Source organism: Coregonus clupeaformis, chromosome 1 (genome assembly GCF_020615455.1).
Source record: "Coregonus clupeaformis isolate EN_2021a chromosome 1, ASM2061545v1, whole genome shotgun sequence".
Taxonomy (NCBI): Eukaryota; Metazoa; Chordata; class Actinopteri; order Salmoniformes; family Salmonidae; genus Coregonus; species Coregonus clupeaformis.
Window position 1 is genome coordinate 42,746,727 of NC_059192.1, and position 13,327 is coordinate 42,760,053.

The 13,327-nt window shown below is 43.6% G+C and overlaps 1 protein-coding gene across 1 annotated transcript in view; it reads left to right on the forward strand.

Annotated features, from left to right (window-relative positions):
* LOC121582661 (brorin-like) overlaps window positions 1-13,327 on the forward strand; it is a 65,860-nt gene that overhangs the window by 27,750 nt on the left and 24,783 nt on the right. Inside the window, exon 3 of the mRNA XM_041898640.1 lies at window positions 8,651-8,780. Coding sequence (XP_041754574.1) covers window positions 8,651-8,780 — 130 coding nt within the window. The remainder of the gene's footprint in view (window positions 1-8,650; window positions 8,781-13,327) is intronic.

A 13,327-nucleotide genomic window follows, 5' to 3' on the forward strand; every position in this document is an offset into this window, starting at 1 on the left:
TGCCAGATCAGAGGCAGTAGGGATGACCAGGGATGTTCCCTTGATAAGTGTGTGAATTGGACCATTTTTCTTTCCTGCTAAGCATTCAAAATGTAACAATTACTTTTGGATGTCAGGGTGTATGAGTAAAAGTTAAAGCTGTCAAAAATATTATAAATAGTAAAGTAGAGTACAGATAACCCAAAAAACTACTATAAAGTATTTTTACTTAAGTACTTTACACCTCTGCACACAACATTGTTCTGTGTAATTGCGAGCTATTCTTTGAATGCTGAAATGACGTCGGAGCTCCAGTCCACCCATATAAGTCGCCGCTCAACTCCATCGTAAATCGTGGACTTTAGTCGGCTGGTAATCTAGATGCTCCACAGTTTTAATGGATCTTGTTACCAACGTTTCGGTCTCAGTAGACCTTCCATCGGGGAAACTGTTGATAGATTGCCAGTTGTATATTGTGTTTACCGTGAATACTATACCAATATACTTTTCAGTGCATCAAGCAAACAAGCAGCGAAGCACATTTATAATGGCAAAAGCCAGCATTTATTTTATTCACACAAAGTTTGGATATTACTTGGGGCTGCTAAATTGAATAGTATGTTTAAGCTTAAGAGTCATTTTGTTAATATTCTTATCTTGATATATTGTAGTCTTGGTGGAGTTATCTATTTTAAGCCAAGCCCAGGAGACCTCAAAAGGGCTTATTCCTTGATTTCTCTTAGAAGCTCCCTCCACAACTATTCCATCAGCCTTCTATTCTATCTTTGATTTAAAAAATGGTATTATATGTGACTGTTTAATGCGTCCCTTTGTGCTAGCACTGGACGGTCACACCAGGAGGTTAGGTCTAATATGGGACTTATTTCCGTTAATGCAGGGTGATACAAGGAGCTCTGTGAAGAGAGCGAGAGAGAGAGAGAGAGAGAGAGAGAGAGAGAGATCAGCAAGAGAGAATGGAAAGAGAGAGAAACCCACTTCCACTAAAGTAAATGGCTCCTATCCTCTGTGGATGCCTGCCTAGGGGATTAGAAACAAAGCAACAGGCAGAGCCTTGTGGTTGTACCAGTGACTCGCTCAATACTGAAGTGGTCAGATGACGCAGATGCTATGCTACAGGACTATTTTGCTAGTATATATTGGAATATGTTCTGTGATTTAACTAATGGCATTGAGGAGTATACCACCTCACTCACCGGCTTCATCAATAAGTGCATTGACGACGTCGTCCCCACAGTGACCGTACGTACATATCCCAACCAGAAGCCATGGATTACAGGCAACATCAGCACCGAGCTAAAGGCTAGAGCTGCTGCTTTCAAGGAGCAGGACACTAATCCGGACGCTTACAGTGGGGGAAAAAAGTATTTAGTCAGCCACCAATTGTGCAAGTTCTCCCACTTAAAAAGATGAGAGAGGCATGTAATTTTCATCATAGGTACACGTCAACTATGACAGACAAAATGAGGAAAAAAAAATCCAGAAAATCACATTGTAGGATTTTTAATGAATTTATTTGCAAATTATGGTGGAAAATAAGTATTTGGTCAATAACAAAAGTTTCTCAATACTTTGTTATATACCCTTTGTTGGCAATGACACAGGTCACACGTTTTCTGTAAGTCTTCACAAGGTTTTCACACACTGTTGCTGGTATTTTGGCCCATTCCTCCATGCAGATCTCCTCTAGAGCAGTGATGTTTTGGGGCTGTCGCTGGGCAACACGGACTTTCAACTCCCTCCAAAGATTTTCTATGGGGTTGAGATCTGGAGACTGGCTAGGCCACTCCAGGACCTTGAAATGCTTTTTACGAAGCCACTCCTTTGTTGGCCGGGCGGTGTGTTTGGGATCATTGTCATGCTGAAAGACCCAGCCACGTTTCATCTTCAATGCCCTTGCTGATGGAAGGAGGTTTTCACTCAAAATCTCACGATACATGGCCCCATTCATTCTTTCCTTTACACGGATCAGTCGTCCTGGTCCCTTTGCAGAAAAACAGCCCCAAAGCATGATGTTTCCACCCCCATGCTTCACAGTAGGTATGGTGTTCTTTGGATGCAACTCAGCATTCTTTGCCCTCCAAACACGACGAGTTGAGTTTTTACCAAAAAGTTCTATTTTGGTTTCATCTGACCATATGACATTCTCCCAATCCTCTTCTGGATCATCCAAATGCACTCTAGCAAACTTCAGATGGGCCTGGACATGTACTGGCTTAAGCAGGGGGACATGTCTGCACTGCAGGATTTGAGTCCCTGGCGGCTTAGTGTGTTACTGATGGTAGGCTTTGTTACTTTGGTCCCAGCTCTCTGCAGGTCATTCACTAGGTCCCCCCGTGTAGTTCTGGGATTTTTGCTCACCGTTCTTGTGATCATTTTGACCCCACGGGGTGAGATCTTGCGTGGAGCTCCAGATCGAGGGAGATTATCAGTGGTCTTGTATGTCTTCCATTTCCTAATAATTGCTCCCACAGTTGATTTCTTCAAACCAAGCTGCTTACCTATTGCAGATTCAGTCTTCCCAGCCTGGTGCAGGTCTACAATTTTGTTTCTGGTGTCCTTTGACAGCTCTTTGGTCTTGGCCATAGTGGAGTTTGGAGTGTGACTGTTTGAGGTTGTGGACAGGTGTCTTTTATACTGATAACAAGTTCAAACAGGTGCCATTAATACAGGTAACGAGTGGAGGACAGAGGAGCCACTTAAAGAAGAAGTTACAGGTCTGTGAGAGCCAGAATTCTTGCTTGTTTTAGGTGACCAAATACTTATTTTCCACCATAATTTGCAAATAAATTCATTAAAAATCCTACAATGTGATTTTCTGGAGAAAAAAAATCTCAATTTGTCTGTCATAGTTGACGTGTACCTATGATGAAAATTACAGGCCTCTCTCATCTTTTTAAGTGGGAGAACTTGCACAATTGGTGGCTGACTAAATACTTTTTTCCCCCACTGGATAAGAAGTCCCGCTATGCCCTCAGACGAACTATCAAACAGGCAAAGCGTAAATACAGGACTAAGATTGAATCCTACTACACCGGCTCTGACGCTCATCGGATGTGGCAGGGCTGGCAAACGATTATGGACTACAAAGGGAAACCCAGTCGCGAGCTTCCCAGTGACGCGAGCCTACCAGATGAGCTAAATGCATTTTATGCACGCTTCAAGGCAAGCAACACTGAAGCATGCATGAGAGCACCAGCTGTTCCGGACGACTGTGTGATCACGCTCTCTGTAGCCAATGTGAGCAAGACCTTTAAACAGGTCAACATTCACAAGGCCGCGGGGCCAGATGGATTACCAGGGCGTGTACTCAGAGCATGCGTGGACCAACTGGCAAGTGTCTTCACTGACATTTTCAACCTCTCCCTGACCGAGTCTATAATACCCACATGTTTCAAGCAGACCACCATAGTCCCTGTGCCCAAGAATGTGACGATAACCTGCCTAAATGACTACCGCCCCGTAGCACTCACGTCGGTAGCCATGAAGTGCTTTGAAAAGCTGGTCATGGCACACATCAACACCATCATCCTGGAAACCCTAGACCCACTACAATTTGTATACCGCCCCAACAGATCCACAGATGATGCAATCTCAATCGAACTCCACACTGCCCTTTCCCACCTGGACAAAAGGAACACCTATGTGAGAATGGTGTTCGTTGACTACAGCTCAGCGTTCAACACCATAGTGCCCACAAAGCTCATCACTAAGCTAAGGACCCTGGGACTAAACACTTCCCTCTGCAATTGGATTCTGGACTTCTTGACAGGTCGCCCCCAGGTGGTAAGGGTAGGCAACAACACATCTGCCACGCTGATCCTCAACACGGGGGCCCCTCAGGGGTGCATGCTTAGTCCCTTCCTGTACTCCCTGTTCACCCATGACTGCGTGGCATTGCACAACTCCAACACCATCATTAAGTTTGCTGATGACACAACAGTGGTAGGCCTGATCACTGACAACGATGAGACAGCCTATAGGGAGGAGGTCAGAGACCTGGCAGTGTGGTGCCAGGACAACAACCTCTCCCTCAATGTGAGCAAGACAAAGGAGATGATCATGGACTACAGGAAAAGGAGGGCCGAACAAGCCCCCATTAACATCGACGGGGCTGTAGTGGAGTGTGTCGAGAGTTTCAAGTTCCTTGGTGTCCACATCACCAACAAACTATCATGGTCCAAACACACCAAGACAGTCGTGAATAGGGCACGACAACACCTTTTCTCCCTCAGGAGACTGAAAAGATTTTGCATGGGTCCCCACATCCTCAAAAAGTTATACAGCTGCACCACCGAGAGCATCCTGACCGGTTGCATCACCGCCTGGTATAGCAAATACTCAGCATCTGACCGTACGGCGCTACAGAGGGTAGTACGTATGGCCCAATACATCACTGGGGCTAAGCTTCCTGCCATCCAGGACCCATATACAGCTGCGGGAAAAATTAAGAGACCACTGCAAAATTATCAGTTTCTCTGGTTTTACTATTTATAGGTATGTGTTTGGGTAAAAATTACATTTTTGTTTTATTCTATAAACTACTGACAACATTTCTCCCAAATTCCAAATACAAATATTGTCATTTAGAGCATGTATTTGCAGAAAATGACAACTGGTCAAAATAACAAAAAATATGCAGTGTTGTCAGACCTCGAATAATGCAAAGACAATAAGTTCATGTTCATTTTTAAACAACACAATAGTAATGTTTTAACTTAGGAAGAGTTCAGAAATCAATATTTGGTGGAATAACCCTGATTTTCAATCACAGCTTTCATGCGTCTTGGCATGCTCTCCACCAGTCTTTCACATTGATGTTGGGTGACTTTATGCCACTCCTGGTGCAAAAATTCAAGCAGCTCGGCTTTGTTTGATGGTTTGTGACCATCCATCTTCCTCTTGATCACATTCCAGAAATTTCAATGGGGTTCAGGTCTGGAGATTGGGCTGGCCATGACAGGGTCTTGATCTGGTGGTCCTCCAACCACACCTTGATTGGCCTAGCTGTGTGGCATGGCGCATTGTCCTGCTGAAAAAAACAATCCTCAGAGTTGGGGAACAATGTCAGAGCAAAAGGAAGCAAGTTTTCTTCCAGGACAACCTTGTACGTGGCTTGATTCATGCGTCCTTCACAAAGACAAATCTGCCCGATTCCAGTCTTGCTGAAGCACCCCCAGATCATCACCGATCCTCCACCAAATTTCACAGTGGGTGCGAGACACTGTGGCTTGTAGGCCTCTCCAGGTCTCCGTCTAACCATTAGATGACCAGGTGTTGGGCAAAGCTGAAAATTGGACTCATCAGAGAAGATGACCTTACTCCAGTCCTCTACAGTCCAATCCTTATGGTATTTTGCAAACCTCAGCCTGGCTCTTCTTTGCTTCTCATTGATGAAGGGCTTTTTTCTAGCTTTGCACGACTTTAGCCCTGCCCCTAGGAGCCTGTTTCGAACCGTCCTCGCAGTGCACTTCACCCCAGCTGCCGTTTGCCAATCTTTTTGTAGGTCACTTGATGTCATCCTACGGTTGTTGAGTGACATTCGAATGAGTTGGCGGTCATCCCGGTCAGTAGCTTTGTTGTCCCCAATGTCTGCTGCTTGACCTTGTTCTTATGAACCGCCGTCTTTGAAATGTTAAGGATGGAAGCAACCTGACGCTCACTGTATCCCTCTGCCAGTAAAGCCAGAATTGAACCTTTCTTTTCCTCACTCAAAACTTTCCTTTTCAACTCTTTTGACATGGTCAATAGTAATTTTTTGATTAATATTACTTTAGAGGTACTATTAGCACTGTTTTTGCCATCCAGCTGGTCCTATTGCAAGAGGATAGTGATGACCACAGCAGTGGTTTTTATACTTTTCCTCGTTAAATAAGATTTGGTTCATGTGATCACCTAATCAGTAGCTAATTCAGTAGAATGAGGTGTGCCTGTGCTGGAATTCAACAGACACTGGAATGGAATGGCTGTCATATATGTATACACAAAAATGTATGCACGCACGACTGTAAGTCGCTTTGGATAAAAGCGTCTGCTAAATGGCATATTATTATTATTTATTATTATTATTATTATTATTATGTAGAGATGCTGATTTAAGAAACATTTGCAGTGGTCTCTTAATTTTTTCCAGAGCTGTATACAGTGGGGAAAAAAAGTATTTAGTCAGCCACCAATTGTGCAAGTTCTCCCACTTAAAAAGATGAGAGAGGCCTGTAATTTTCATCATAGGTACACGTCAACTATGACAGACAATTTGAGATTTTTTTTCTCCAGAAAATCACATTGTAGGATTTTTAATGAATTTATTTGCAAATTATGGTGGAAAATAAGTATTTGGTCACCTACAAACAAGCAAGATTTCTAACTCTCACAGACCTGTAACTTCTTCTTTAAGAGGCTCCTCTGTCATCCACTCGTTACCTGTATTAATGGCACCTGTTTGAACTTGTTATCAGTATAAAAGACACCTGTCCACAACCTCAAACAGTCACACTCCAAACTCCACTATGGCCAAGACCAAAGAGCTGTCAAAGGACACAAGAAACAAAATTGTAGACCTGCACCAGGCTGGGAAGACTGAATCTGCAATAGGTAAGCAGCTTGGTTTGAAGAAATCAACTGTGGGAGCAATTATTAGGAAATGGAAGACATACAAGACCACTGATAATCTCCCTCGATCTGGGGCTCCATACAAGATCTCACCCCGTGGGGTCAAAATGATCACAAGAACGGTGAGCAAAAATCCCAGAAACACACGGGGGGACCTAGTGAATGACCTGCAGAGAGCTGGGACCAAAGTAACAAAGCCTACCATCAGTAACACACTACGCCGCCAGGGACTCAAATCATGCAGTGCCAGACGTGTCCCCCTGCTTAAGCCAGTACATGTCCAGGCCCGTCTGAAGTTTGCTAGAGTGCATTTGGATGATCCAGAAGAGGATTGGGAGAATGTTATATGGTCAGATGACTTTTTGGTAAAAACTCAACTCGTCGTGTTTGGAGGACAAATAATGCTGAGTTGCATCCAAAGAACACCATACCTACTGTGAAGCATGGGGGTGGAAACATCATGCTTTGGGGCTGTTTTTCTGCAAAGGGACCAGGACGACTGATCCGTGTAAAGGAAAGAATGAATGGGGCCATGTATCGTGAGATTTTGAGTGAAAACCTCCTTCCATCAGCAAGGGCATTGAAGATGAAACGTGGCTGGGTCTTTCAGCATGACAATGATCCCAAACACACCGCCCGGGCAACGAAGGAGTGGCTTCGTTAGAAGCATTTCAAGGTCCTGGAGTGGCCTAGCCAGTCTCCAGATCTCAACCCCATAGAAAATCTTTGAAGGGAGTTGAAAGTCCGTGTTGCCCAGCGACAGCCCCAAAACATCACTGCTCTAGAGGAGATCTGCATGGAGGAATGGGCCAAAATACCAGCAACAGTGTGTGAAAACCTTGTGAAGACTTACAGAAAACGTTTGACCTGTGTCATTGCCAACAAAGTGTATATAACAAAGTATTGAGAAACTTTTGTTAGTGACCAAATACTTATTTTCCACCATAATTTGCAAATAAATTCATTAAAAATCCTACAATGTGATTTTCAGGATTTTTTTTCCTCATTTTGTCTGTCATAGTTGACGTGTACCTATGATGAAAATTACAGGCCTCTCTCATCTTTTTAAGTGGGAGAACTTGCACAATTGGTGGCTACTTTTTTTTCCCCACTGTATAGGCGGTGTCAGAGGAAGGCCCAAACAATTGTCAAAGACTCCAGTCACCCAAGTCATAGACTATTCTCTCTACTACTGCACGGCAAGCGGTACCGGAGCGCCAGCTTCTACCCCCAAGCTATAAGACTGCTGAACAATTAATAAATGGCCACCCGGACTATTTTCATTGTCGTCCCCCGCCCCCTCTATTTCTTTAACTGCATTGTTGGTTAAGGGCTTGTAAGTAAGCATTTCACGGTAAGGTCCACCTACACCTGTTGTATTCTGCGCATGTGATTTGATTTGATTGCTGTGTTCTGCGGCGGTACAGTAAGTGGCATCTCTCTCTTGCCGTTTTTCACATTGGAGTGCCGGGCAGAAGCTCGAGCCGCTCTGCAATCGACTTGATCCATGCTGTTAGGATTAACCTATGTTCTCTGATTAAAAGGAAATGCTCACATGGCCACGAGTGGCTTCAGACTAAAGCCTACATCTCCAGTCAAGGGGGGTGACTTGGTTGAAGACATATTGTCGACACGATACGGTCTTGGGCCCTTGTTTTTCTCCAATACTTTCAGACATGGAATGCTCCATTAATCAAACTGTTCTCTCTTGTTCACAAAGCAACACATTTGAAGCTTCTATCTTCTGTTTCCAACTGAGCACACAATCAGCACATTGATTTCCCTATTTTCGGTTGATTGTGCACTGAAGTTCATTTCTCGGCTCGTGTCTCCTTCAAGTGAAGTATTTATTTCCAATGAAGTCCTGTAAGATGGGACCTCCCTGTTTTCTAAGCTCTGTGGCTGAATGTTTGATGTTCAATGTCCTTATATTGGCTAGTGGACCAGACAGGTGTGTGTCTGTGTGTGTGTGCGAGTGAGTGAGTGCTTGCATGAGAGAGAGAGATTTTTAAACAAGTAGTCTTTTTCCCTCTGCCCCCAGGTGTCTCCGTGTGAGAAGTGTCGCTGTGAGGGGAGTGGAGAGGTGTTGTGCTCTGTGTCAGCTTGCCCTAAAACAGAGTGTGTGGACCCAGAGTATGAGCCTGATCAGTGCTGCCCCATCTGTAAGAACGGTGAGAGATCCTAATTGTCTCAACATGTATGGTACCTTAATACGGAACACATGCACCCATGCAGCATTGAGCCATTTCATTTACCATTTGGATTTGATTGTATGTCTTTGAGAAAACATACATGATTGGCCAGAAACATTATTGCCAATAGTTGGTTTCAGTGCTAGATTTATGAATATGATTGTGTGATAATGTATGACTCTCTATTAGCCAGCCATGTTCGTTTCCAACGTGAACAGATATTCCTGGTTCGGTGCCACAATATGCTGGTGTGAATAAAAGGCGAGTCAGGGTTTGAGCATCCTGGGTTAGTGTGTGAGAGCGCTCTGATTTGAAAGCATTACACTGTCTTATAGGAGCGCTTCTCTGGCTCACTGGATTTTCTGAAATTGTTTCAGATGATTTTAGACAGCATGTCCTAGATTGTGTTCCCTTGTTTTTCTTGGCGTGACTCTAATGCAACATGGCAATGTCAGCAACGTTGCTTCCTTCAGCAAAATGAATGATGACTGGCGATATGTATCTCGGACGTGGCCTCTTAAAGTGATGCTGTTAACCACAAACAAGGGAAACGCTATCAACATGAAATTAAATACAGTGCATTCAGAAAGTATTCCGAACCCTTGACTTTTTCCACATTTTGTTACATTACAGCCATATTCAAAAATTGATTAAATTAAAAAAATTCCCTCATCAATCTACACACAATACCCCATAATGACAAAGAGAAAACTGTTTTTTAGAAATGTTTGCATATTTAAAAAAACTAAAACAGAAATGCCTTATTTACATAAGTATTCAGTACCGTTGATATGAGACTCGAAATTGAGCTCAGGTGCATCCTGTTTCCATTGATCATCCTTGAGATGTTTCTACAACTTGATTGGAGTCCACCTGTGATAAATTCAAGTGATTCGACATGATTTGGAAAGGCACACACCTGTCTATATAAGGTCCCACAGTTGACAGTGCATGTCAGAGCAAAAACCAAGCCATGAGGTTGAAGGAATTGTCCGTAGAGCTCCAAGACAGGAATTTGTTGAGGCACAGATCTGGGAAAGGGTACCAAAAAATGTCTGCAGCATTGAAGGTCCCCAAGAACACAGTCGCCTCCATCATTCTTAAATGGAAGAGGTTTGGAACCACCAAGACTCTTCCTAGAGCTAGCCACCCGGCCAAACTGAGCAATCGGGGGAGAAGGGCCTTGGTCAGGGAGATCACCAAGAACCCGATGCTCACTCTGACAGAGCTCCAGAGTTCCTTTGTGGAGATGGGAGAACCTTCCAGAAGGACAACCATCTCTGCAGCACTCCACCAATTAGGCCTTTATGGTAGAGTGGCCAGACGGAAGCCACTCCTCAGTAAAAGGCACATGACAGCCAAAAGGAACCTAAAGGACTCTCACACCATGAGAAACAAGATTCTCTGGTCTGATGAAACCAAGATTGAACTCTTTGGCCTGAATGCCAAGCGTCACGTCTGGAGGAAACCTGGCACCATCCCTACGGTGAAGCATGGTGGTGGTAGCATAATGCTGTGGGGATGTTTTTCAGCGGCAGGGACTGGGAGACTAGTCAGGATCAAGGGAAAGATGAACGGAGCAAAGTACAGAGAGTTCCTTGATGAAAACCTGCTCCAGAGCGCCCAGGACCTCAGACTGGGGTGAAGGTTCACCTTCCAACAAGACAATGACTCTAAGCACACAGCCAAGACAATGCAGGAGTGGCTTCGGGACAAGTCTCTGAATGTCCTTGTCCAAGAAACCAATGGTCACTCTGACAGAGCTCCAGAGTTCCTCTGTGGAGATGGGATAACCTTCCAGAAGGACAACCATCTCTGCAGCACTCCACCAATCAGGCCTTTATGGTAGTGGCCAGGCAGAAGCCACTCCTCAGTAAAAAGCACATGACAGCCCACTTGGAGTTTGCCAAAAGGCACCTAAAGGACTCTCAGACCATGAGAAACAAGATTATCTGGTCTGATGAAACCAAGATTAGACTCTTTGGCATGAATGCCAAGCGTCACGTCTTGAGGAAATCTGTTACCATCCCATGTTTTTCAGCGGCAGGGACTGGGAGACTAGTCAGGATCGAGCGAAAGATGAATGAAGCAAAGTACAGAAAGATCCTTGATGAGAACCTGCTCCAGAGCGCTCAGGACCTCAGACTGGGGCGAAGGTTCACCTTCCAACAGGACAACAACCCTAAGCACACAACAACCCCAAGACAACGCAGGAGTGGCTTCGGGACAAGTCTCTGAATGTCCTTGAGTGGCCCAGCCAGAGCCCGGACTTGAACCCGATCGAAAATCTCTGGAGGGACCTGAAAATAGCTGTGCAGCGACGCTCCCCATCCAACCTGACAGAGCTTGAGAGGATCTGCAGAGAAGAATGGGAGAAACTCCTCAAATACAGGTGTGCCAAGCTTGTAGCGTCATACCCAAGAAGACTCGAGGCTGTAATCGCTGCCAAAGGTGCTTCAACAAAGTACTGAGTCTAAATACTTATGTAAAAATGATTTTTCCATGTATTTTATTTTATACATTTGCAAACATTTCTAAAAACCTGCTTTGTCATTATGGGGTATTGTGTATAGATTGATACGGGAAAAAAACTATTTAATCAATTTTAGAATAAGGCTGCAACGTAACAAAATGTGGAAAAAGTCAAGGGGTCTGAATACTTTACGAATGCACTGTATCTTGATATTATTTACCCTATTGCAGCAAACATTCAAAGAAAAGTGGTAAAAACAAATATGATATATTTTTGTGTATTTATTGATACACATCAAATAACCAGTGTTGGTGTGGCATTTCAAGTGAAGTTAAAAGGTCACTATGAACCTTGTCAACTTCACCTGACCTTTGTCAACTTCACTTGAGAAATACAATCGTTTAATATTTTTTTATTATTTGATATATTTCTAAGGACTGTATTGTTTTAAATTGCAATTTTTGCAATAGCTATTTTTGCATACATGTGCATTTGGTCTCTTCAGCAGTAGTACTGTCTCTCTAAAGATTTTTTGGGGGTACTATAGTTACTGCAAGTTCCCTGATGCAGAGATTTAGACAGTACTCAATGTTTGCCCCAGTCAGGATTTAGTGGGTTCCATTTTCAGAGTTAAGAAGAGGCACAAGGGCCTGCACTAGGAGAAATATGTCATACTGAATTCCATGTATATTCAAAGATCTAAACAAATCCATGTGCTCATTCAAGCAATAAGAGCTTTGTGATTTTATGGTTTTAAGACGAATCAAGGCCAGTGTCAGTCCCTCTATTACCATAAGATTACCATTTCCCCCGTTTCAGAATAGCACGGTAAAATTGTCAAGTGGTACTTGACTCTACATTTAATGCAAATTTTGTCGTGGCTCTATTGAGAAGTACTTGGGCCAGTAGATAATTACATGGGTATCCACATGGGTCTGGGTGTCTTCATTGTTTCATTGTGTTTCATAGGTTAAGGCTACATTTTTACTGTCTTGTAACAATGAAACATTTTCCTCATCTTCTAGAGTCTGTAAGAGGACGACTTTGAGCTGTAATAAAGGCCACTTGTATCTGAATCAAGCTGAGAAGTTAACCTTTTTCTCATTCGTCTCTTTAATGTTGCGCCTCCAGCTTCTTTAAAGGACTATGCTGAACAATGTGGTGCGTCCAGTCACACCCATTCACTACGTCATACAAACCTAAAATTATTCAAATCAGTGAAGTTACAGTTGAAGTCTGAAGTTTACATACACCTTAGCCAAATACATTTAATCTCTGTTTTTCACAATTCCTGTCATTTAATCCTAGTACAAATTTAGGATCACCACTTTATTTTAAGAATGTGAAATGTCAGAATAATGATTTATTTCAGCTTTTATTTCTTTCATCACATTCCCAGTGGGTCAGAAGTTTACATACACTCAATTAGTATTTGGTAGCATTGCCCTTAAATTGTTTAACTTGGGTCAAACGTTTCGGGTAGCCTTCCACAAGCTTTCCCACAATAAGTTGGGTGAAGTTTAGCCCATTCCTCCTGACAGAGCTGGTGTAACTGAGTCAGGTTTGTAGGCCTCCTTGCTCGCACACACTTTTTCAGTTCTGCCCACACATTTTCTATAGGATTGAGGTCAGGGCTTTGTGATGGCCACTCCAATACCTTGACTTTGTTGTCCTTAAGCCATTTTGCAAGTATGCTTGGGGTCATTGTCCATTTGGAAGACCCATTTGCGACCAAGCTTTAACTTCCTGACTGATGTCTTGAGATGTTGCTTCAATATATCCACATAATTTTCCTTCCTCATGATGCCATCTATTTTGTGAAGTGCACCAGTCCCTCCTGCAGCAAAGCACCCCCACAGCATGATGCTGCCACCCCAGTGTGTCACGAGTTACAAAGCCAGAACCCAGAAGCAGACCAGGACAAGGTAAGTTGAAACGAAGGTGAGTGTTTATTTACAAATTCAAGAGTGATGCTGAATAATCCAGGGAACAGAGCGGGCGGCGTTGATTAGTTGTTGGGGGTGCAGTGGTTGATCCAATCATGGCTCGGCAG